At 46.8% G+C, this 26,948-nt stretch overlaps 1 protein-coding gene across 1 annotated transcript in view; it reads right to left on the bottom strand.

The window, feature by feature from the left end:
- Positions 1 to 26,948, bottom strand: part of LOC142590126 (uncharacterized) — a 40,274-nt gene that overhangs the window by 12,251 nt on the left and 1,075 nt on the right. The window contains exons 3-9 of the mRNA XM_075701995.1: positions 22,988 to 23,147; positions 20,196 to 20,230; positions 17,827 to 17,971; positions 12,458 to 12,649; positions 10,728 to 10,887; positions 8,346 to 8,413; positions 7,325 to 7,403 (exon numbers count right to left, since the gene is read on the bottom strand). Of these exons, the coding sequence (XP_075558110.1) occupies positions 7,325 to 7,403; positions 8,346 to 8,413; positions 10,728 to 10,809 (229 nt within the window). The 5' untranslated portion in view covers positions 10,810 to 10,887; positions 12,458 to 12,649; positions 17,827 to 17,971; positions 20,196 to 20,230; positions 22,988 to 23,147. The remainder of the gene's footprint in view (positions 1 to 7,324; positions 7,404 to 8,345; positions 8,414 to 10,727; positions 10,888 to 12,457; positions 12,650 to 17,826; positions 17,972 to 20,195; positions 20,231 to 22,987; positions 23,148 to 26,948) is intronic.

Genomic DNA, 26,948 nt, shown 5'->3' on the forward strand with positions numbered 1-26,948 from the left:
GGCAAGCTTCGCCAAGAGAGACTGTCCAGATTTAGCAAGCTTTGCCAGGACAGCCTGTCCAGTTTTAGCAAGCTTATCGTAATCCCTCCTACAGTGAAGTGTTTGCTTCAGCTAAAAGCAACACGATGGTTATGTTGACGTCTACATCTTCGTAAAAACATCCCGTGCTGCGCACACGCTGGGGCGCTCGTCCGTTTTGCAGGCGGCAAATAATTAAGGCCAATTATACGATTAGGCGGAATGAAAAAAGAATAATCCGAGTATCTCCAAGCGACGGCAAACAACATTACCTTCGTTGTGTCCAGCTAGGTAGCATATGCATAATATAAATGTTTGGCTCAAGTTACGGGGGACACCGTGTATGTATTCATGATACACGGGGTTTCCCAACAATCACGCGCCATATTGAGAAATATGCAAATATGGATTTCTAAGGTAATGTTGTTTGTCATCACTTGGAGATAGATTATTTTTCGCATTCCGCGTAATAGCATGATTAGCCTTAATTGATGAACTTCTCAAATATTATAACTAGATTAGAAGTGTTAATGAGAAAATTGTAGAGCAACACGAAAAACTCATACAGAGCTTTCTATTGCTCAATACGGGCTACATAAAACTGTTTAACCGAGCACGAATGTAGCCCGCGAATACATGCAAAGTGTCTCGAGCGACCAGTCGCGCGGCAGGTGTTGGTAAGAGGCGGGTCATTGCCCTCTTTGAGAAATGGGATTAGGATTGCTTCTAAGAGGACGGGATGTGCCCGGTAGACAACATGGCGTTGAGGAGTTACGGCAGTGTTTTCATAAATGTTTTTTCATGGTGTTTTATCACATCAGAAAGTATTGGATCGATTCTTATAGCGGAATTGTTGCAATGATTCAGTGCAGCCTGAAACTCTGCTGTGTTGACTGGATGATTGTATGGTTCAGTCTGTCTATCTTTTCGAACGAAAGGCAATCCTTATGCTTCTCGTTGATAGGTTCAGAATTTCTTGTAGTGGGAAGAACGGTAAATGCAATAATCTATATGTATGAATTTACATTAGAGATCCTGTCCTCTTTTCACAGGTGTCCCCTTTCGGCACGGCGGGGTGTTCGCCTACCAGGAGCCTTTGTCTGCTTAAAGCGGGTGAGGCTTTTTGGTTTTTGGTGACCGGCGAAGGCGAAGGTGGTTGCTTCCCGACACTCGTCATTTCGTCTGGGAATAGGACATTTTCAATGGCTGTCTAATGGTTTGCTATCGCAATCGATGCTTCACTTTCATGTGAAACCGACTTTTATTTAGCTTCCAAGACGGCCGTCGGTAATATAAAAGTATTGCATGAGCCGGAGCTACGATGCCATGCGTCGCCGTTAGACGTCATCTGCGACAATACTTCTCAAAAGCTCAATTGTATTTTTTTTTTAGTGGCGCGTATCCCATGGAAGCAGTAATTGGAAAACTGCAGGACTCGTAATTGTCTCTTTTTGATAGAGGAATTTAAATAAGCCTTAAGCAGAGGACGCATTCATGTAGTTAACGTAAATTCCAAACTATCCCCCCCCCCTCCCCGCCCTCTCCGAGAGTTTCGGTACGCTACGGGTGCAGAACACTCCTTACGCGGAGACGGTGGCTTTAAACGTTCCGTATTGACCGCTGTAAGGCTTAGGCCTGGCGAAACATATTGAGCACCTTCGAATTCAGGCAAACACCTCGCCGTTGTTCAATTTAGGGAGCATCCGTCGCCAATATGTGGATCGTTAAAAATAGTTAACGCCTTCAGAAATTATGCGTCGCGCCTCGGCTGCTGTTAGAAATCTCTGCAGCGGCGGCAACGTCTACTCGCCTGTAGCCTTTTACGCCCGAAGAACTGCGCCACGTCGTCATGGAAGCCACGCTTGGTGTGCTCCGCACTGCCACTCATTTTCCTGAAGGTGCTTTCAAGAGCCCTCTCTCTTTGCCTCCAATTATCCACGTAGTGCTCTGGAAACACCTGCGAGCAAGGCAAACGTTCAGGTCTTGTACTGACATCGCATAATTCCTTTGTTCGCCTACACAAGAGTACACACGTACTTCGGTAAAAAAGCTGCCGAGTCTATCTCCACTTTCCAGAGGTTAACCATTGTCCACGTTCTGTGCTCGGAGGGTAAGACCACGTACACGGAAGGATGAAGCTATAGCTAACCGACGCTGTTGTCCCATCAGGTACTAGACTAACTATACCACGGCTGTGACTCAATGGCTATGACGTTCTGCTTCTGAGGTCAAGTTGAGCGGTTCAATTCCATGCGGCGGCGGGAGCAATTTAATCGGAGGAAATCCAAAAACGCTCGCGCACTTAAGATGCAGGTGCAATGGCTGTTAAGCCTCAATTATATAAATTACTCCGTAGTCCATCAACTTTGGCATCCAACAACGTAACCAAAAATGCCTATGGCGTTCCGCTGCTGAGCCCTTGGTTGCGATTTCAATCCCGCAACGGCTGCCGCATGCGGCTGAGGGCGGAATGTAAAAACGCTCGTGTGCCGTACTTTAGGTGCATGTTTGTCCCAAGTTTGTCCGGATTATCTCGTTATCCCAAGTGGGGGGGGGGGGGGGGGTACCTCATTATAAGATTGTGGCTTTGCCACGTGAAACACCACTTCTTTCCGTCTTCGGCACCCCGCCATAGCACGTACGTGGCTTTGAGAAGCTAAACTGCACGATTTTGTTTTCATCATTCAGCACGAAGAAATGTTGACCTGATGATGCAACTCTATTTTCCGCGCAATGCGTTTATGTATAGAAAATTGTTGTAAATTTCACGCAAGACGACCACATGTTAGGAACAGGCATTCGGAAGCACTATTTCTGCTCCTTCGAGTGGATGATCCCACTCAGTCAAGAGTTCAACGAAGAAACCGCCAGGTGCAATATCTCCAACTTTGTGAGGTCTTGTTGAGACCATCACGTTATGTGAGAAAGAGGCGACGATGCTGTACTTAATTGAATACAGAAACCAATCGTACTTTATTCGCGGAACTTTTGCGCCAAGAGAAAGGTCAACTCGACGGTGGTGACGCTGACCTACACAGTAGTATGCACTGCGGCCAATATTTGTTTAGGACGCAGAACTTTTTCTTTCCTAGGAGCACAGCACGACTGATGCCGCGAAAGCACTTAGAGCTTCCATCTGAACTCGCTCTCAAATACAGCAACAAGAGCTTAACTTTTAGAACACGTAGGTCAAAGTCATGTGGGTAGGTAATGCAATAACTGCAACTGTAAAGCGATAAGATATAGCACGAGCAGTCATACCAAAAGAAAAACTTGGAGGACCCTTGAGCTTCGCCTTTAAGGGTACGACGCGATAGCATTCAAAGATCCCTGACTGCTTATCACGCTTCCTTGCAACGGCAGCTTATGCAAACGTAATGTTTACCGGGAAACGCTGGATGTGAATGCTATGCACGAAGGTGAGCTTTCTGGTAGAAACGGAGCCTCTTGCTTGGGCCAATCCCGGTGGTAGTGCCCAGCTGCGCCAAAACAATTACATCTTCAGGTTTCTGTGATTGCTTCGCACTTTTGATATTTGAGACTGGGAAGTTTTAACATAAAATGCACGTGCTGTCGGTGTATTGCTTCATGACACTTGTGTTTGGCCTGCAATTCTCAAAATTCCGAGGAATAACTGTGAATGCAAGACAAGGCATCAGCAATTTCAGTGGTAGCATGGTGTGGCAATATAACCCGCACATACTGCTTGACGCTTGGCAAGGCGTGGCATGTACGTAACTTAAATATATACAGGTATTTCCGCTCACGGACGTACAACTCCGCCGACGACGACACCGGCATCGGGTTTTTGCCGCACAGGGCCCTGGACGCTGTCGCGTTAAGAGAAAGGATAAGATTCGCTGAAGTCTGCAAGAAATTTTCGCAGCTAAGGAAACCATAAATCTGCTAGATGCAAGGTAAACTTAAGTAAAATGGAAAATCCATATGGTCACGTTAATATGTGCGACGCGAGAAATTTTGCGTGGGGATTATTTCGAATGCACATTAAGCTATTACGGGATGACGAAACGATATTGTGCATAACCCCGATTTGTTCATTAGAGCGGCTTGCTGGCTAGTCGGTGCATGGTTTCGCTAGGCGATTTGGAGTGGCGACATAACCTCTCGTTTTTTAATCTTTTCAAGTTTGCTGGCATTCTCTCAGCAAAACCTGATCCTTTTTTGGAAATAATCTAAGATTACTTAGGTTGCACTTACGTATACGGATTGTCCAGCGACACTTGCCAAAGATTGTGTCCAGAAAAGCAGAGCGCTGCTTTTGACATAATCGGCAACATCGGCACAATAGAACGACAATCGAAAAAGCATAGTGTGATCTTGCGATTGATATTCTGCCATCGCCAGCAGTTGATGATGTTCTATCGCGACATCTTTGAATTTGATGGCTGCCCTTTGGGCCAGACAATCGCAAGTCATCGAAATTATACCGGAGACTCAAGCTCCATCCAGCGACGTCCTTATCGCTTGGGCCAAGCTCAGCGGCAAGTAATTCAGCGTGACACTGACAAGATATTCATCAAAATGCCATTGAACCTTCCCGTAGTCCCTGGTCATCACCCGTCAAAGTAGTAAAAGAAAGACTACAACTGGCACTTCTACGTCGACCTACCGTCCCTTTAACAGATCACACGTAAGGACGTCTACCCTCTCCCGCGGATTGACGACGGCCTCGACTGTCTTCAGGGGTCTACCTACTTCTCACCCATCGACCTCCACCTAAGGATACTGGAAGATTTCTGTCGGCGACCTAAGCCCCGAAAAGACCCGATGGTCTTTTTCAATTTATTGTTATGCCTTTTGGCTTATATAATGCCCCCGCGACGTTTGAAAGAGTGATAGAGTTAATGCATCGTGGATACAAATGGTCCACATGGCTCTGTTATCTAGATGATGTAATCGATTTTTCACCAACGTTTGAGAGCCTTTGAATCGCCTATCGGCAGTGCTTGACGTTTTCTGACGAGCTGGCCTTCAATTACTGCCTTAGGTCACCGTGTGAGTTCTCGCGCCGTTTAACCTGATCCCGACGAAATTCGCTAAACATTTCACTGCGCTGTGTCTGGCCAAAGATCTCAGGAGCTTTGTTGGCTTGTGTTCTTAATGCCGATATTTTGTCGACAGCTTCGCCGACATAGCTCGCCCGCTAGCTTAGCTCCCAAAGAAGTCAAATTTCATGGGGTCCTAAACATGTTGACGCATTATCAACACACTATATTAGTACTGCTCCTATCATGGCGCATTTTGACTCCACGGTGCCTACGGAAGTTCGAACTGACGCCAGTGGATGTGCCATCAGCGCTGTTCTCGCACAGCTTCAACAAGGCCGAGGCAGTGTCATCGCCTACGTCTGTCGCCTCCTCTCCCCTTCAGAGCACAAGTTCTCAATCACTGATCGTGAATGCCTTGCTTTAGCTTGGGCAGTGAAAGTATTTTGACCGCACTTGCTTTGCCGAAGCTTTTCGGTCATCAGGGACCACCATGCGCTGTGCTGGCTCGTCCCTGGAAGACCCCACTGGATGACTTGATCGCTGGGCGCTGAAGCTTCAAGAATACAGCGTTGGTGTCATTTACAAGTCCGGCGCCATGCACCAAGATGCCGATTGCCTATCACATCATCCCATGGACCTTCCAGACTACCATGTTTACAATTACGGTACCCGCATCCTCGCCATCTCCAGCATGGGTGACGTACGCAGTAAACAGCTCAGCGCTGCAAACTCGCACTCCATCATCGATCGTCCACGTTCCAATCACTCGGACTCTTCATCCGACCTGTTCGTGCTCCGTGACAATATTCTCTACGGTTCCAGGACCAACTCTAACGCTCCCGAGTCTCTGCTCGTAGTAACCACGACCCTGCATTCTACTCTTCTCCACCAGCTTTACGATGCCCCAACAGCCGGCCACTTCAAAGTATCCCATCCAAACACAACTACGTGCAGCGTCGGTTCTTCTGGCCAGGCCTTTGCCATTGTGTGCGCCGGTACGTTGCTGGTTGCGAGTCCTGCCAACGCCGCAAGTGTTCGTCCTTGCAGCCTGCCGGCCCACTTCGACTTATAGACATTTCAACTAGTCGGTTCTACAGCAGTGACCTTGACCTCGCTGGACGACTCCAGACTAATATTTCTGGCAACGAGAGGATCACCGTAGCTACGGACTGCGCGACACTATAAGCCATCACATGAGTACTGCAGATTAATTGCGCCACTGATATTCAAGATTTCCTGCTTCATGAGGTCGTCCTCCGCCAAGGCACTCCACGGTAGCTGCGATTCCAAAATTGTCGATGATATTCTTTGCTCATGTTGTACTCATTACAAGCTAACCACCACCTACTACCCGAAGACTAACACTAGGACTTACACAACGCCCCTACTGCAGGCCCATCACGATGGTATCCATGTACGTTCCAGCTGATCACAGTGATTGGGGCAAAAGTCTGCCCATTAGCATACAACACTGCAGGCTTCCCCACTCCCCCTTTCTCTTGTCAGCTTTTCCGCGTTGCATTTTGAGACCGCTTCCATCACCTCCACACGCCTCTACAGAATATGCCCGGGACACTATTGCTCGTGCTCAAATGGCTCGTCACATCGCACATTAACGTCTCTCTGCTTAATAGATCGCTCGAAACACCCGTTACAATAGCAACCACAGAAACGTTCGCTTTGAGCAACGCTCCTTGATCCTTTTTCGACGCGTTGCCTCCAAGTCGGCCTGTCTTGAAAACTTATTTCCAGTTACTTCAGTCCCTAACAGCTACTACGCCTGCTACGCCATAGTTCGCATAGAAGATCACTGCTTTGGTTAGTCGCTCGTAATTTAAGTGTTCCCTCCACCGATGCCATGCATGTGTCTTGTCTAAAGCCCTACGTTTCAGCGTAAAACCCTTTCCTTCTAAGTGCTGAGACGGCGCTCCGACCGCCGGGGGGGGGGGGGTGCATATGTTAGAGGTCATTCCCGAATTCTGAAGAAGGCGTTCATCAGGACGACGAATATGACCGACAAAAAAACACGCTAGTGGTTATTCTACCTTCTTGGCAGTGGTTTCTCTACACATATTTGTAAATTATGGCTACTGCTTATCTACGTCACAATGTGTATACATCCTGCGTTTCAAATATATAGGTGCTACATATGCGCAAAATTCTTTCAACATGGTTTGGACGGCGTTTGGACAGTGGTTGGAATGTATATAGCAGAGTATACGGATCTGGTTTGATTAACATGTGATTCACAAATGCCTTGTGTTGAACAAAAAGACACTGCTATCAACGTGACTCACCGGCGCCGTTTGTTCTCCGGAATCCTGCGATGACGATCAGCCACGCACCGAATATTGCCTTCATTTCGACAGGCGGTTCCTGGTTGGGAGAAGGGCACGTTAGAAGGTGCGTGTGATAACATTGCATGATATGCCCCCATTTATGACGGCGCCTACCCTGTCAGTGTAAAGCATGCGCCATGATAAACACCTTAGTGCGATCATACGCAATAATTAACACCTTAGGTCAAAGATGGGATATGCACGCAAATGTCTGCAAAGCAATAGCTTTTTCTCGCTTTCTGCCTCGGATGAATACCGTCCTTTTTGCCGGCAATGTACAAATCTGCGCCCCTTTATTTCACGGGAAATCGCTATAGCCACAGATTTCCCACGGCGAGTCTTGCAGCTTTGTACCAGGCAATCATTTCAAGACAGGCGTAACAACACTGAGGCAGACAAGAACGTTTCCGGCTGTTGTGATGGCCAGTGGCCGACACCGGTATTTGCAATAGAAACACTGAAAAACGCTTTAGTTGGCAATTATCCTGAAGCATTTACTTTCGGGAAATTGTTACCAGGCGAAGGGTTCACCGACCCCAGTGGCACGGTGGCTATAGCCTTTTCCTGTTGAGAACGCCTGTTGAGAACGAGATGGGAAATCATTTTCTGGCCCGGGAACCCGCATTTTTATGTGGCTACAAGAGTGTAAAAGAAACACTCGTGTTCTTGGATGGAAATGCACGTTATGAAAATGTGACTGTCAAAGTTACTCAGGAGTCGCCAACTGCGGTGTTTCTGTTGAGTTCTGTCTCCCTCGGACGTGAAACCTGATAATTTCCACTGCTTCATTCAAGTTATGCTCTCAGATGCTTCGCTGTGTGCCCGTTAAGAAAAATCGCTGCGAGAGATTCATGAATGGTAACTTTTGGTTCGTTGGTTAAGACGAAGACGCTGTCCACCAATATTGACGCCTCTATTGAAGGAAAAATGTACGTTTACAGTAGGCACAGGGCTCGGTCACGAACCAAAGCACACTTACCTCATTGGTTTGCAGAGTACACCAGGCATGATGTCCACGAGGTAACTCAACTGGTTCTTGACACCACCCTGGGCGTTGTCGAAGTGGTCATTTGTAAGGATGGCACCGGGTGCCATCATATAGAGAGGAAAAGAATAAACAGAAATAGAGTTGACACGCATCATAAGGTCCGGTATGGTTAGAGTATAGTACACGCGAACATTAAAACAACCACATAATTAAAGAAACCAGTAACCCCACGACATATGCATCCACTGTCAGGCACACTCCAATGCCCTGAGCGTTATCGCTAGCCAACATTTACATACACCTCTTCAAGCTCACCAAATATTACCAAGTGCACTTTATTGCACCACAAGCACCTTTCAAAAAAGCGCCCGAATTCCTCCCACAACGTTCTACCAGAAAACGTTCTTCCTCTTACTAGGGTTTCGTTAGCACCACAACACTCAACAGATAGAAATTGAGTTTGCAGTTGTACTTGCCCATGTTTTTCCACCCGAACTCGCCATACTCTCCGCCAAAGCCAAAGAAAAAAATGATGCGATTACTTGGATTCAAATTCCTACCCATGTGGCAGCGCGTAGTTAGGACCTCTACCTGACAACGGCGCTGTCAGGCAATATCGTGCTGTATCTTGAAAGGGACCTGAAGACTGCTCATACTTTTGTGCGCGCTGTGTTGTCGCCACTCTTGCGTTGAAGGGATAAGACCACACGAAGATCACTTCGCTCGCTGCTGGTGCCGCGTTTTCTCACACCAGCGTGCAGCGTTTGACAGCGAGTGTTCGCGCTCATCGATTATGATGTGTTCATGTTTGCTTGAGCGTTGATATCGTACACGTTAATTCAGTTAGAAAGCGAACGCTTACAATTACATAAGGCCGATAAAACAACTATCATTGTTTCATGTAGCTGTGCAATAATTTGCTATTGCAATCGATGCTTCGCCTTTCAGGCGAAACTGCAGCTTTTATTTAGCCAAATCAAAACTATGCTGCCTTAACTGCTTGCTTTATGGCTATTTGCCAGTCGTTTCGCCAGAATACTTAACCGGATTGCGATTTCGGCGCTTGTGATTTCATGTGTGCACTATATGCGGGGTGGACCTTTCTCCTCTACATCGTTATGGACACATTATTAATGTTAATATTATTATTAACATTTTCAGGTCTCCTTAGTGAAGGGTATAAAGCTTCGAAGATTCTGTATTTTCATACTTATTTATGGTAAGCACGTCACTTGCGGTCTGCAGTCACCGTGATAATCATTTTTTTATGATGATTGCTGTAGTGATTGATAGGTGTTCAAACACTGGCCAATACCGTAAGAGGAAATTTCTTAATTCCGGCTGAATGATCGTGACTAGTGGACCGATCGCAATTCGCACTGCTTGAAAACACATGTTGCATATGATAAATGCTGTGCAGAAACGACCAATCATGCAGATAATGAAACAATGAAGACGGCGTTAGAGACCGTGAATGCGAGCCCGTTGTTAGCCACAGCAAGTTATTTAAAGTCATCGTGTTAAAATATCTCCTTCCTCAATGCTATTCACTACACAATAATTTTTGGAGATTCCTATGCACCATACTAGCTCCAGAAACATGTTTCTCGAGCTTGTCTTTTGCCTATCTAGCAACATTCTTGTATATCATAAGAAGCCAACAAATGAGAAAACTTGCCGCTGGTATGGAACGATCCCACGTCTTCGCATTACGCGTGTAATGCTCTACTAATTGAGCTGCCTGTAATTTTTCTGTGTTGTCCTCGGTGTGTGTTTGTCGGCTTCTTATGATATGATTAATAAAAGTCTGGCCCCTCGGTTAACCCGCTTCCTTCTCGAACATTCCTGTAAGGTCATTCTAACACAGCTAAAGCTTGTCGGCTAAAGATTTCCGCGCAAACTCCGAAGGCGCCCCGCAATGGGATCTCAAACCCTAAGAATCACAGACGGCGGGAGTAATATGGACTTTCGTTACAAGTACTAAACATCCCACGAAACTTCAAGGGTGTAGAGCTGTGGACTTGTCGGTATGACATTGAAACGCGCATTATCCTTCTCTGTGCGATCTTTTTTCTGCCCTTGTCTGTGGGCCTTCCCCGTAAACACTGCTGTCTGTATTTGCAGAAACCTCTCACATAACTCATCGTAAGAGAAATTTCGAGCAATCTTTCATGCTGTACGTACTAGTAAAATCAGCAAGCCAATTTCAAAGAGCACTTGCGAATGCAAAGCACATTGAATTAGGCGACAGCTGCTACAGCGAATAACAAGGACCGCTCCGTTTTTGTTTTCTTTCCGTCTCTACTCTGCGCGTACAGGGATGTTGTATTAGAAACAAGGCAAAACTAGGGCATCACTGTTAGCCACGCATACCTTGTGGTGCGTCGTTATTTGGTACCAACGAGGCGGTGGTGGACACTGCTGAAGAATTGTTGCAGGCCACGGATGGCGGCATATCCAGTTGCTGCAGGTCCAGCTGGCATGGCTCCTGGCGTCACGTCCAGGAGCAGAACATCCTTCGCTTCGCCGCAGCCTGTCGAAAGAGAAACGAAACTTACCAAGCCTATCTTGATCAATCCTGCACTGAGGCGTTCGCTTCCGCCAAAGCAACACGATGTCATGGTTGGCTTCTACATCGTCGTAATGACAATATTCCTTGCTACACACATACTGTCATGCTCGTCCATACTGACAAAGGGGGTCTCCAATTCAGCGTACAATCTCGAAAGTCTGACTTCGAATCCTTGCAGCACTGATGGATTATATATATATATATATATATATATATATATATATATATATATATATATATATATATATATATATATATATATATATATATATATATATATATATATATATATATATATATATATATATGTATGTATATATATCCTTCAGAACTTCGTCCAGTTCACGTTTGATCTGTTTCTCTTCGGTAAGTTGTCTGCAACGTTGCAACCAAAACATCACTTGGGGAAGGCACGCATACACAGGAAGTTGGAGTCTTAGCTGTGGTCACTGCTGTTGTCGCACTGGGCTGCAAATTCGCAGCTCCTCACCTGAAGTCCATATCTACCTTGTGACATTTTGTTTGCTTGAGCTCTGTACGTTACATAAGGTTACAAATAATGTTTCATTCTATTTGTGTTTGCATATTAGGTGTACTGTCTTACATTCCTCCATAGTCAAGCCGTCCTACCGCGTAGTTCCCTAGCCCTAGACTGCTTTTGTATAACTGTTATTCTGTGCAAAATATGTAACTACAGTGTTCGAAAGCAGGGTGTGTAGTCATAAGTCACATTTCAAAGTCAACAAGTGACAATGGCATCCGCCAGCAAACAAAAAAAAAATAATTCGAATGATGTTTGTGTTTATAGTTTCCCAAGTGCAGGTAATTTACGCGTCGCTCAACATATAATATCAAGCAGCAGCGACACACATAGGAGGATATATAGGTATTGTCCAATGCTATGCTTATATACAAATAGGTATATATATATAAATATATATATTTATATATATGTATATATATGTATATATATTGTGTGCTTGCATATATTCAAAACGGCAGTAATAGGAAGGCGCGTTTCGTGATCAGAAAGAAAGTATGCCAGAAATAAAATATAATGGTTATTCTCTCAAAGATTATCCCAGTGGATTATTTGCCGAGTGGTTTTTTATGGATCCCATAGTGGTGAGCTCAGAATAATATTTACCACGTGAGGCCGTTTAAAATGGAAGCACCAATTTCCTAAGCTGCTGTCGCTTCATATTTACCAGGCTAAAATAAAACGCGTACTTTGAAAAACACCACGTGAGTAGGCGTATGCCTTCCATTACATTAGTGCCCTCAAAGCAGCAATGAATAAAACGGTGGATGCTGCAATAACAAAGGTGATTGCGGTGGCAGAGGCCAAATTTGATTGGTAAATATCTCAATTATATGGACATTCCAAGCTCCAGCGATTCAGTGTTTATAGCGTCGCTGGTTTTAAACATGAGCGAGCAGAGAGGTATGGTTAAGAGAAGAGGAAGAGGAGTTAGAAACGATAGAGTAGATCAAGTGAAGGAGCGTACAAATAGAAACCCCGTGCCCTTACCTGTGCTTGGTGGTTCCGCAGTTACTGGTGACCCCGACGTGAACTTAAGTATTGGTGCCAGAGCCAAGGCATAGGTCGCTTCGGGCGTCATCTGGTTCGTCCCCTGGCTGCTGGAATTCCGCATCCTCCTGGCATCAATTGCGCCGCTCGTCGCTTAGCTCGGAAACAGTCTCTGCGAATACAGACAAAACGCTAGCGCACGAATAGGTGCCCAGCTGAAGAACGACGCCGAGTTCTTGTAACCGCGTCAGGAAGCTGCGCAAAATGGCTCATGCTCACGCGGAGGATTGAATTAGCTCATCGCCAGCATTGCTGCTGGCAGCGAGAAAATCTGTGCAGGCAAAACAAAACGATAAGCCAGACTTCGTCTATGAAACGCTGAGAGGTTTGAGCTGCTTTGCGCAAACCGAAAGGCATGCGTAAATGCCTAAAAAGAAAGGCCAAGTGGGGAAGGTATAGCCATTTTTTGAATGTCGGCTGGCTGAACGGGGATCCGGCGATAAGCACTCCGGAGATTGATCTTCTGGGACATCCCATCACCAGCCATGACATCACTCCGCTGCCTGGCAATTAAGGTTCAGGCCATCATCGACTGACCGCCACGAAAACCCACACGTAGCTTGCGAAGTTTTCTGGGACTCGGCAATTTTTACGACGGTTTCATCCCTGCATGCTCCAAGTTGGTGCAGCCTCTTGAAGCACTCCTTCCTATCTTGAAAGCTGAGTCTACCGCACTTCCTTGGGGTATTACCGTTGATCAAGCTTTCGCCGCCGTTTAGCCCGAACTTGCAGAAGCCTGCATCACCCTCCACAGACCACTCCCGCTAGCCTAATGGTGGACGGTCCTTCGGAAGGCGTGGGAGCCGTACTTCGTCAGTGGAATAATGCTGCACGGGCCCCAACCTCCTGCTTTTCCCGCAAGTTACGCGGCACTGAACGCATATACAGTGCTTTCGGACGGGAGCTCCTCGCGGCCTACCTCGCAGTGAAGCATTTCAGGTTACTTCCTTGAATGGCAACGATTTGTAATTTTAACCCACCACAAACCCCTACTTTCGGCTTTACGTTCCTGCAGTGCCACCCATACTTCTCGTGAGCTGCGGCATCTTGCCTTTGTTTCCGAATTCACGACAGCCATAGGCTACGTCTAAGTCAGCCTTAAGAGGGCAGCGAACGCTCTCAGTCATACTACCATCAACGCCAGGACAAGTTCTATCCGATGTGGCTTGTTTTCACTCGCGGCGGCTAACGCATCCGACGATGAACTCACTACTCCGACTTTCTATATCCTTCCGCTTGAAGCGAGTCAACGTTTCCGACCACGACGTCACACAGAGGTGCAACGTTTAACCTAACACTACCCGCAGTTAAGTTCCTGCACTTCTTCGTCGTGCTGTTCTCAATGTTGTTACAGTACTCAATGTGCCCTCCAAGCGTACATGCCACGCACCACCTTATCACCGAACGTTACGTTTGGCCGCGCAAATGCGCTGATACACAAGACTGGGTGCGCAATTGTACAGCGTTTCAATGCATGTAGGTGCAATGACACACCGAGCCTCCATTGGGCAAATTCCTTCTCCCTGATGCTCGTTACGACACCATTCATTGGAACACAGTTTGACCTTTTCCACCATACCGTGGTTATACATATTTGCTTACGTGTATGGGTAGGTACACACGGTAGCCTGAAGCAGCTCTAACATAACATAACATTAACCGTTTTGGTGTGCCATCATACAATGACCACTGGCTGTTGAGTCGAAACTTTTGACGTCTGTAACATCTGTTCTGGGTTTCGCGCGTATTCGCAAACAACTGCTTGCCATCCTGCATCCAACGGCATCGTCAAGAGGCTACATTGACAGGCCTCAAGCGGAGGATTGCGTATTACACCTTCCCATCGTGCCCCTCGGCCTTCGGTCAGCACTTCAACGAGAACTTGCCTGCTCTGTGGCTGATATGGTTTACGGCTGCACCCTCCGATTGCCCGCCGACCTTTTCAACCCTGCATCTGTGGCGAATGTTTCAGATTCATCTTTCGTCCAGCGTCTACGCATTTTCATGCACAACTTGCGTCCATCGCCAACCTCTGCTCGCACGCATAAGCACTAAATTTTTATACCCTCAAGGCTGCAAACATCTGCACACATTTTAGTTCGTCTTGATACGCCTCGTTGTTCTCTTCAGCGCCGTTACGACGATACTTTCCCTGTGAGCAAACGTTACGAACACCATTTCACAATCGTGCGCAATGGGCGTCAAGAACCAGTTGCTAACGCAAGGATCAAGCCGGCTTCAATTATCGACTCCTCCATGTGACCGGCTCTTCAAGTGTCACAAGGCAGCAGGGAGGCCCATCTGTGGCAATTTTTTCTTTCCAGTTCTGGTGCGTCGCTCGTTTCAGACATAAGCGAGTAGTGTGGTACAGCTTGACAGATGAGTTAGAAACAATCGAGTGGATCAAGTGAAGCGACGTACAAATAAAACCACTCTGCTCTTAGCTGTGCTCGATGGTTTCACATATATTTGGGTACATTATATGTATGCTGTACTTCTATATGTCGTATTTGCGGATTATGTTGCTGCACTGTTCTATCATTAACGTTGCTCATACCAGGTCTGGCGCTATTAGTAAATTATTCCTCCGAATTTTGAAAATGGCAGCCCGCAGACAAATTTCATGAAGCGTACAGTTCATAGCGCATGTCGAACGCTACTTTCAAAAGTACAAAACGATATCAGGGTTGAAATGTGAAAGCGTTCAAGGGTGCCAGAAGTTTTGACACACCGGCGTGTGCCGCGTGCAAGTTATTCAGACCGGCCAATAGCTAGAAAGCTAGAAAGCTAAACCTCGTTATCTAACTGCAAATGTCTTTATAATATCAAGAGCACACTGTTTACCATCGTGTCTTAGAATGACTAGTTTTGCTTTACACATACTTTTCCGGGACTTACTATAGGGCAAGCTTTATGAGTGAAGGCGATAGTCTTAACCTATACTACTATACGTAAAAATAACTCGGTTTTGTTCTTAATTTAGTCTAACAATTCAGCTATCAGGCACAGCAATTAAGCTGCCAGTGGACTCCATGTGGCGCTGCTTTCATTAAGTCCAGGGTAAAAGCTGGCCTCGTTGCTCCTGCTTTCTTTATTTCTCGGGCACAATGTTTCTGAGCGCGTAAGCACGGGGGGTAGCTAGGGACACCTAGAGCTGAGCTTAATCAATTACGCTACAGCAGGCCCGATGTGAGGGCGCGTTCATGCCGCGCAGAGAAACGCAGACGTTGAGATCGTGTGTCTCCCGTATGTCAGCGTCCTTTCGTGCCGCAAAAAAGGCGTGCTACCCCATGACTTAGGTTGCCACGAAGCACATACGATTTTCTTTGGCAATAAGCCACCGTTGTTCTGATCATAGCGCAAGAATACACTGTTAGCCAGGCTTTTTTCCTCACAGCCTTGGCACGCGTCATCGTTTCTCGCAGTTCTCCGATGAACAGGAGAGACAAAGTTTTGCGTGGAAGTGTTCCTCTTGGTGGTTAGGACTAAAATCATGGCGCGGCGTAGTTCTGCCCAGTTAATAGCCATGATTTGAGAAGGCTCGCGCTACCACGTCCCATCGCCACTGGACTAGGAGAAAAAGCTTCGAAGCGTCATCTTCGAAGCTCCGCTCGGCAAGCTTCATTCACGCTGCCGTTATTCCTGCCGGTCGGCGCCATCAGGGCAGCGGCGCCCGTCAGGAGAGATCGTTTCACCGCCGGTTTCCAAAACAATGGAGCATTTTGCCCGAAGACGAAGCAGTGAAAGCAAAAACAGGATTTATAACTGCATTGAAGGCATCTCGGAAAGCTTGCCTGACGAGAAGAACCGCTATATGGCATCGCGATTTTCTATAAATGTCAAAACTCAACGGAGGAACCAACAAAAGCCACCGGGGAATTCTTCAGTGCCGAAAAAATGCCGAAAGAAAAAAATTGCCAGTGGCTTAGCTCGGCTATGCCAGGATATACGTAGCGAAAGCTAAGGCTTTCGGTTAGCCTTGGTTAATGGTTAGCCTTGGTTAATCTTGATTGCAAGTCCAGGTTAGTCTGGTTGTCTAGCTATGTTGCGGCGTTTAGCTAGTCGTTCGGCGCGCTGTTCGTCTGTTTCCTAGGCGATTCGTTTCCTCTTCATCTCGTTCCGATGTCGATTCCAGGCCTCCTTCTGCTTATCAGAATTGTCGCCGTCCATACTGCCGCCTCAACTGTGGTTGTGGCGCACTCGAGCTCCCCTTTTCAATCCTCCGACATGTTATCAGGTGTGCGACGTAGCTGGCGAAGCGAGCGCAACGACGAGAAACGCCGTGTGACGAGGAACGCGGTGTGACGTCATGCGCCTCCTCGCAGCACCGCCTCGGCGAAATAGCAAGTTCGCGGCCAATAAAGCTTTCGCTTTAGAGATTTTCCGTGGCGTTTCCTCTCTGTTTCGCTTATGCCAGTTTATACTGGCACGCAGTTCCTCAGCAGAAACGCTAACGTGTGCGCGCACAGTGCGTGGCAGCAGCTGATGGCAGAACGCGGCCGTGGCTCCGACAAAGCCGAGTGAGCGCAGCATAATGGTACGTCCACTTGGCTGCGTGGCTCCGTCGCTTGAACGCCCAAACGCACAGCGACCGCCTCGGGTGACCGTCTAAACCTCCATGCGGAGGCCAAGCGTTCGTGTCAATCTTATGACAGCGGGACAACGCGAACCAGCACGTTGCAAACACTCCTCAAGCGTTCATTTAATAACTGCCGTAATAAATAAATTTTTATTTTATTGCCCTACGAAGACTGCGTCGGTAATAAAAAAAATATCACAAGGGCAACAGCTACGTTGCCGTCAGGCATGATGTTATTGCAACACAGTGCCTGACGTCGCCGTTATAGGTCATCTGCAGCAAAATTTCTCCAAAGCCGCATTAATTTTATTTGAGTTGCGTATGCTCTATGAAGCAATACGAGAAAATCTCCTCGGCTGGTAATTGTCAATTTTTTTTTATGGCAGACTTTAAACACGGTTTAAGCAAACGACGCTGTAATGTGGTTGGCGGATGTGACGTTCTAACCATGGGCCTTATCATTTTCAGCACCACGCGGATGCCGCACAGTCAACATGCGGAGTTGGGGTGGTTCTAAACATTCCTTATTCTGAGTTGTCAGATTTAGGTGTTGTGAAAAATATGCGACACCTTGTTACTTTGGTGTCCATACCGCAACACTGTCATTCCTAATACTAAAAATGGATCTAGCAATTCTGGATATTCAGAGAGGTTAATGCTCTTAGGTAATATGCGTCACGCCTCAGCTGCTGTTAGGAAACTCTCTGCAGCGTCTGTAGCAGCGTCTCACCTGTAGAGTGGCGTGTCTGAAGAATTGCTCTACGTCGTCACGGAAGCAACACTTGGGCGCTTTCAGCGCGGCTCATCTTCCTGACGGAGGCGTCAAGAGTCATATTCATTTTGTACCAATTGACCGCTTTCTTCTTTAGGAGCACCTGCAAGCAATGCAAACGTTCAGCTCGTGTATTCGCATCAGGAACTTCCTTTGGTCGCCTACAGAGAGAAAATTTATTTAGCTAATAAGGCCGCTAAGTCTACGGGCGGATTCTCGAAGTCACCTATGGTCCACCGTCCATACTCGGAACCTTAGACCACAAGTACCGATGATTCGTGTAAAGCTATACCTTACCTAACTGACGCTGTTGTACCGTGAATTAGTATACTAAACAATACCGCCGCGGTGACTCAATGGTTATGACGTTCGGCTGCTGATCTCAAGGTATCTGGTTCACTTCTGTGCGGGGCCGGCCGCATTGTTGCCGGAGGAAATACAAAATTGGCTATTAACCTTAAGTGGTATTATTCGTGCGCCACTAACTTCGGCGTCTATCCATGGTAACCCAGGGGCTACGGCGTTGCGCTGTTGGAGCTCTTGGGTGCGGGTCCGATCCCAGCTGCGACGACCGCATACGGATAAGGGCAAAATGTAAAAGCGCTCCTGTGTCATGGTTCAGGCGCACGTAAAGAAACGCAGGTGGTTAAGAATCCCAGGTGGTTACGAACCCCAGGTGGTCAAAAAAATCGGCAGCCCCCCCTCCCTTCCCAGTACGGAGGTGCGTCATAATAAGGTTGAGGCTTTGTCTATTGCAAACGTCTCTAATATGTTGCATTTTATACAGCGAAGCTCTTTATGCGGATCCACTGCCGTCGTTGTCGGACCTCGCTAAAATCCCGAAGACAGTGGAATGCCGGGCCGGGCATGCCGGGCATGGTCACCATGCGAAGCACGCGAAAGTGAAAATGAGGCGAAAGAATGGAGAAAAAAAGATTTATAATATAGACTGCTTGCGCAGTTTGACTTGCATGGCGAAACACTCGCTGTAATTTACACAGCTTCGCTGTTTCACCATCTTTACGGACTGGAGGGGGCGGTGATATTTTTGTTAAGCTTTTAAATTCGTCGGCTTCTTCGATTTCCATAACTTCTTTCTTTATCTCACAACGTATTTAGGCAACTACAAATGTCCCAGAGTTAACTAGCGGCTTGTACTGCCCAAAATTGAGACCGTTAATATAGCACATGTGAGCTCTTTCGCGTTCTGCGTTAAAAAAAAGGAATTGATGACCTATAAAGTGTGAGTATTATGAGGTTGACTGTGCGGGATCATTGCTACAGCACACAGGAGTAGTGTTGTACTGCCGTGTAATATCCAACTGTCTTATTTTTCTGAATTTCTTGTATTTGGCATACCAGACTTTTTTTTCTGCCTGCTGTTGGCCAGTTCTTGTCCATTCGTCCATCACGAGCATGTGCCACTGACCCAAGGCGTACAGAATGCTAAAATACATTTACCCGTGGAAAGTACAATTTACATCATTCCTGACTGACACGCATCAAACAGCGCGCTCGTAATCGAGAAACCAATAGCATCGATGCCTTAACATGCACACACCTTATTTGGCGTTGACGTTCACACCAAGCTTGTGAATGGCCTATCCACATAGACTGCGGGAGGTTACCCGTTATATAGGATTAAATTAAGGAGGACTGCACGCAATGTGCTTACATGATCCAGTTTGTGAGCTATCACCACCAAGAAATGGTAGGACATGAAATAATACACGGACTCCGTAGCAGGACGTCCTCTTTTCGTTTCAGCGCAGTTTACTACTCGACCACGAAAGTTTCGCATCAACCGTATTCTCAATGCCGAATGAGCGCAACTTTCCGATACTGCTTTCAATTCCCATAAGAATATGGCCAATGCCAAGGAAATCGAATCCGCGTCTTCGTTCTAAGCGACAGAGATTTATGTCCAGTCAAGCGGCCGTACGACAGATGAGCCCGAAGTATTCTACAATGAAAACCCCTGCATGCGCCGATATGCGAAAAACTTGCTACAGAGGAATATAATATCAATATTGTCTACAATACTACACGCACGCAGCCACCTCACCTTCATCATCAAAAATATGTATGTGAATGTGAAGCCCGTGCAGTTGACCCACTAGGCGAGCTGAGCAGAGCGCTAGCTGTACTGACCAGACGAGAGTCCTTGGTCATTGGACTGGACTGTGACTGTGATTGGACTTGGACTGTGCAAGTAACACGTAACCCTTGTGTCGCTTTCTTCTCCTATAGTTCCTTGCAAAGTCACGGAGGTGTCAATTTTCGGTTTCACCAAGGGGCTTAGAATGTCCAATTACAGCGATACTCACCATTTCTTGGTAGAGTTTGTGGGCGTGCCTGAGCTCTGCGAACGAGAGAGAGAGAGAGAGGTATGGTCAAATACCGCTGCATAAAGCCATAGATTATTAACAGTACATAGTTAATAAACAATATTACCATATTGTTTACAAAATTTGTGCTGGTGGAGCCTAGACAAGGAGATTTGTCTATACCATGATAGCGAGCGTTTTCTTAAGCATCACGTACCCGTTGCTACCGCCCATCGTTACCACTTCGTCGAAAATAAGAATGAGCTGCTGCATGAATAAGGTGACTGAAGCTGTAGTGGTCAAAAAGGGAAAAAATATGCCGACGGACCCAAGCTCATGATTGCTCAACGTTAATACGAGCAATAATCAAGTAAGGGTGCGACGCACCTTGCTGAATAGCTGCCGATCCTCGAAGGATAAAATTTCCAACATGCCGTGGTCACGTCACAGATTGTTGGGGGGGGGGGGGGGGGGGGGCGGTAGAGTTCAGTGGGCTTCGCACACTTTTTTGTATCAAGGTTGCTCTTAAAACAGGCATTTTCGTTATTGTATATGCGCTTTAACAACGTTCATTTACCTTTGGTCATGGGCACAGAAGCATCAGCCGCAAGCGGAGTAGCAGCGACTGACAGTGTTAACTGTTTTTAACCACTCGCTTTTTCTGCAAACCTGATGTTGCTCATGTCACCTGTTTTAAGAACATCTCACTCACATCAAGAACTGCATAAACTAGGTCGAAGCAAATGCCTCCCCCCCCTCCCGCCCGTGCATTTTATTTTGACATTTTTCTTCACCCCTATATTCAAAATATTTCGTCAACCTAGTTAATTTTTTTAGCCAAATCGCAACTATGCTGCCTTAACTGCTTACTTTGTCGCTATTTCTCGTTCGTCTCACCGGTATACCTAACCCGATTGCGAATGTAGGGCTAGTGCAGTGTCGTACCCGCACAACGCGCAGGCTGCAACTTTGTCCTCTACATCGTTAGTGATCATTAATGAGCGTGCACTTCGAATGCTTGGGACAGTATGTCGGGTAACAAGAGACTTCAAACAGCCTGGTCCAGCTGTAACTTTATGCAAGTGCGCATGGCTTCCAGTTCATGAGTACACCTCCGTCGTTTGGGGCGCCACTTGTAGATCAAACTGCTAACATCGCGAAAGTGTGCAAAAAAGAAGTTAACGTTTATATTTAAACGTCGATTCTGTCAACAGCCTTGGATCGCCATAGAGCTAACACAGGCTCTCACATTAACTACCCTTACACAACAAATAGGATGTTCGTTTTCTGCACGAGTTAATACACGGAAAAATCTCCAGCTCGCACTCGTTCTCCGATGCGCGCTTTTACATTGCGCAGAACAGCACAAGGAACTAGCGCTTCTTTCAGCCTTCCGATTATTGTGACCCTCTAGGTATCTAGAGTGCAGGCAACATATAACGCCCATTCAGAGTGCCTGGGTATCTTCATGCGTAATTTTAACATTTTCTTGAAAGAAGTTCCAAAGGTACTTTGTATTCTCTTCGTGTACACATCGCATGCCGTGTTAAAATCTGTATTCGCAAAATCCTTAAGTTCTGCTTTGTGTGTGTGTATGGGGGGGATGGGGGGCATGCACAGTTAATTGTTTTGTCGAGTGTGCTAGCACAAACTCCCGAGACTTTTCCTGGGCACTTTAATAAACACCTCTGATCTTCCTTACTACTGCCACTACTACCACTACTTTTTCTTCTCCGGGTAATGTTAGCGAATGGTACACTCTATCCTCGTCTTTTTCAATTTTTTTGAGGTAGCACTATCGGTAGCACTCATTTCCGCAGTCACCGAGATTATCCTTTCTTTATGATGATCACTGTTGTGACTGCTAGGTGTTCAATCATCCCCCAATGACGTAAACAAATTTTGTTTATTAATACAGGCTCATATGATCATGGCCAATGGACAGATCATAGTACGAGCTCTTTGGAAACGAGCAGACAATGAAACAAAAATACCGCGTTGGAGACAGTGATTGCAATCGCTTTGTTAGTTGGAGCGAAATATTTAAAGCCATCCTGTTATAACTTTTTCTTAGTAAATACATTTTATTAGAGAATCGTGTTTTCATTATGTTTGGCACCATCCTGGCTCGCGAAACGTGTCATTGATGGAATTTATTTTTCACTATCTCCTTTCTCTCAACATTCTTATATGATCATTCTCACCCACCCAATGGATGTCGGCGGACGATTTCCGCACTAACTCTGAGAGCTGCCACATATTTGTATTTCATGCCGTACGAGTACAGACTGTGTAAATGAATCAGACAACGATCTTGCATTTCACATGCCTAAACATGTATGTCGACAACTTTTGTTACGAGTATGCAAACATTCGACAGAACTCCGAGCGCAGTGAATTGTCTGCACGACATAGAAACGGACGTACGACATGTGCACCCTCCACATTTTTCTGCCCGGTCTGTGCACTTGCACTTTTCCGTTAAACACAATTGCCGGAAGTCACAGAAACCCCTTACGCAACAACCTAACGTAAAAGAAAATTGCAGCATACACTGCAGCTGTACATACCAGTAATATGATCAAGTCAATGGCGAAGACTACTTGCGAACGCAAAGATTTGTCAATTCTAGACCGGCCAGAGCGAAAATAAGGTTTGGTTAACGAGATAGAACTCCATGCTTCAAAGTCCGCTCCCTTGGTGTTTCCTCTGTGCTTAAGGGTCTGTGCTCTATGGATACATCCATATCAGAAACAAAGCCAAACACGGACATCACTGTCATCCATGCCTACCTGGTGGTACGCCAATGCTCGGTGCCAACAAGGTGCCCAGGTAGCGGTGCATTGTCAGGAAGAATCGCTGTAGTCCACGAGTGCTGACACGTCCAACAGCTCGTAACATTTCCTCCTCTCTGAAGTCCGAGCATTCGAACATCCTTCGCGTAGCCGTAGCCTGTCAAGAGAGGAAATATTTAGCACGCTTAACTTGATCCCTCTTGATTTGAGCTACTCGCTTCACGACAACGACGAGACGGTAGAGTAGACACGGACATCTTTGTAATAATAATCTTCCATGCTACGCAGGCACTGCCGTGCTCGCCTGTTACAGCATACGGGCACCCAGGATCTCATTTGCATATAGAGAGACGCAACTACGCTCACAGCGTGAGCGAAGCGCAAGACTTCGCGCAAATTAGAATGTAGCGATAGCACTCCGCTAAGCTCTAGCGGCACCCGCCGCGGTCGCTGAGTGGCTATGGTGTTAGGCTGCTGAGCACGAGGTCGCGGGATCGAATCCCGGCCACGGCGGCCGAATTTCGATGGGGGCGAAATGCGAAAACACCCGTGTACTTCGATTTAGGTGCACATTACAGAACCCCAAGTGGTCGAAATTTCCCGAGTCCTCCACTACGGCGTGCCTCATAATCAGAAAGTGGTTCTGGCACCTAAGACCCCATAATTCAATTCAAGGTGTAGCGGTGAGCGCGCCCAGCTGCTCAGTGTACAGTTTCGCAAGTGCGCCTGTTCGAATCCCACTAGCACTCATCTACAAAGCTTTTTGTCTACAAAGCCGCTGCACCTTGGAGCGCCACACGCGAACGGTTCCACCCATCATGACCGACAACAGCGACCCGCCGGTGCCTTCTGCCCAGTCCATCATCTGTACCGGGGTTCCTCGGGGACGTGATAAGACAGTCTCCGGTGGTATAGATGGCACCGACGTGGAGGACTGGTTGACATCTTACGAACGGGTGAGCGCACATAACAAGTGGAACGCCACCGCCAAGTTTACCAACGTCATATTTGACCTTACTGACGCTGCTCAACTCTGGTTCCATAATCACGAAAGCGATATCGCTACATGGCCAACTTTCAAGACGTCAATCACGGAAGTGTTTGGTCGAGCTCCTGTCCGCAAACTGCGCGCGGAACAGCGACTGCGCACTCGAGCACCGCAGAATGGAGAAACTTTCTCGAGCTACATTGAAGAAGTCGTTGACCTTTGTAAACGTGTCAATGCCGCCATGCCCGAAGTTGACAAAATTATGTACATTCTCAAAGGCATCGATGACGTCGCATTACATATGCTCCTCGCCATCAATCCGCGCGCCGTTTTGTGTCGACGCTTGATGGCAGGAGCTTAAGAAGCATCCGTTCAAAGAGGGTTGCCGTGGGCTCCAGAGAAGCTGGAAGCAGGCCGGTAAGGACGGCCTCTGGATAAAAAAAAATTTTGCGGGCTACCGAGTGCATCGAAAGGGGCGTGGCTCACTGTGGCGCCACCTACCGATGACTGTTGTCAGGGGTCGGCCATAGGTCGACTTCAAAGACCCGCAAGGAACGCGCCGAGAACTACGCTGCCCGTAAAGACCAACGCGACCGATTCTAGCCATCCAAATGGCCACGAATACAGTATGGCGATGACTTTCACTCTCATTGCAGCCCACGCAGAGTGGCAGGCCGCAATTTCTTTATTCATTGGTCGGGCCAAAGGAGCTGGTCGTGTCCAAGGAGGTTAAAGAAAGCGCTGGAGTGTATACAGCGCCCTTCAAGTCAAGCCGCCGCGTAGACATCTTGCGGAGGGCAAAAGCACGCCGGTCGCCGCCGCCAGTACTCTAACCTCCGTATTCAGAAAGGCACCTTAACTTGAATCCTCCGCTTGCCTCAATTTGAATGACGCCTGCCGCGAACGCACCAAAGTAAACGCAACGAGCGTCTTTGGTGCGTTCGCACCAGCCTACATCAAGTGAAGCATAGAGTTCAAGACGCATTTCTGAATGAGTGGGTAAATACGCTGTACTTATACTCCGTTGCAAACATAGCAGTCTACGCTGTGGAAGCTACGCAAGAAGTTCCGTGCTCCCTCACAGGTTGCAAAATCAAGCGTCTTTCCTTTCTTTAGATCGCTATAATAATAATAATAATAATAATAATAATAATAATAATAATAATAATAATAATAATAATAATAATAATAATAATAATAATAATAATAATAATCAAGAAGATCGGTCAATGAAAGTTGTATCACTCCGCGCGTTCCGTTCATGCTTCGCTACGCGCCAACAGCGTTCGCCCGTGCGCGCATGCACGTAAGGCTCCTCGCGACGGCCAGCAAATAAAAAAACCCCGAAAGAACAACAAAAATAAAAATGACCTAAAACAACGTATTAGCAGCCGCATACCACAGCGTGTTTGTTTCTAAGGGTTAAAACTTGTTCCATTCAATACTGAGTCTACATAAAAACAGCTAACTGCGCACATTTGCAGTAAAAAAAAAAAAAAAACATCGCACTATATCCAAGTGCGAAGGAAGCCAGTACAAGAAGTCTTTCTAGCCTCAACAGCGTTGACTGCTATGTATGGAACGGAATACAGGTGTTTCGCGTCGTAGTGTGTGCATGCTGCTGTGCGGATCCCAAAATGTGCTAGCGCGCTCGGGTGTTAGGAAAGTTGACGTACACGTAGTTGACATGTTAGCGTTATCGTTCTCAGTTAACTAAGCTTACAGATCAGCGTTCTAGAATAAAGGAACATATTATATTTCAGGCTAAAAGAAAACGGCCGCCGCCAACGTTCAGAGAGCCTGCAAGCGATGAGGACGTTAAAGCACTTTGTGGCAGCTGCATATTGATGCCGATAAAATGAAAATGTCCCAGTATTCCGATATCTGCGATCCGGAGACTTCTAATATGGCTCGCCCCATAGCCCAAAGTGTTGAATTAGGACTCGAAGATCCGTTAAGCGATTAAAAACCGTTGGGAAAAGTCTGCGAACAGCGCAGCGAAGCTCTTGGCAGGCGGCTTCTTGCATCCCACAAAAATGGCTGCCGCCGGCTTCTCCATAGGCCGCTACAGGCAACTTTCCCTCCAGCAGTTTCTCTTTAACCCCCTTTGGTCGCACCGCGACCCTCCGGGAACAGCCGATTTCGAAAGCTGCGGAAAGCAGCTGTCGAAACGCGGGGACACAAGTTCATGCTAGTGGCGTTTAGCCAGCAGTTTACATTTCCAGAAACGAAAACCGACTTGCCTTTTTTTGTTCTAATCGAGGCAAGTAACTGTGCCAAAAGTTACATTGAACGACGTACACTGTAAACAGTGCTGCAGCGAAATACGGGAAATTCCTTGGCAGTCCCATTTCCGCGTATTTGACCGCCAACACGACGGTACGCCGTCATTTTGTCAGGCGTAAGCCACGACGTATTGCACACATCAGCTGGTCTATCGAATCACTTTGTTATCGCGAGCAATTTCTGGTATTTGTGACTCCCCCATTCTTATTCACTGCGATTGAAGTATCATGTCAGGATGGCACCAATTAATTGTCAATAATAATGAAAAAATATCCTTATAGTGAAGGCTCGTTTTTGCAGTCAGCAGTAAAATACGGAACTCGTAGAAATGATTCTACGGAACCCCAGAAGGAGCAGTGCATGCAGCCCTATAGCGCACATTTCATTGACGTGAAGCCAAATATGCAAGTCGTTTTGACATAGTCCTGCAAAAACCCTCAAGGTGGAGACAAGTAATTAATAAAGGGAAAATCGGACATCGACCCAATCGTAGAAATGGCTACAAAGCAAATCCATACGGGTTCCTCGAAAGAAAAGCTTCGCAGTTGAAGAAAAATTTGTCCTGTTCCGGGACCACGAACTCTCCGGCGCAGCCGCTCTACATAGCTACCACGCGGCTAGCAGATGGGAAGGCAATCGTAGCAATTGATATGGTTGGGTGGATGTCCGATTGTTCCCTTTATT

The sequence above is a fragment of the Dermacentor variabilis genome, chromosome 8 (assembly GCF_050947875.1).
Source record: "Dermacentor variabilis isolate Ectoservices chromosome 8, ASM5094787v1, whole genome shotgun sequence".
Taxonomy (NCBI): Eukaryota; Metazoa; Arthropoda; class Arachnida; order Ixodida; family Ixodidae; genus Dermacentor; species Dermacentor variabilis.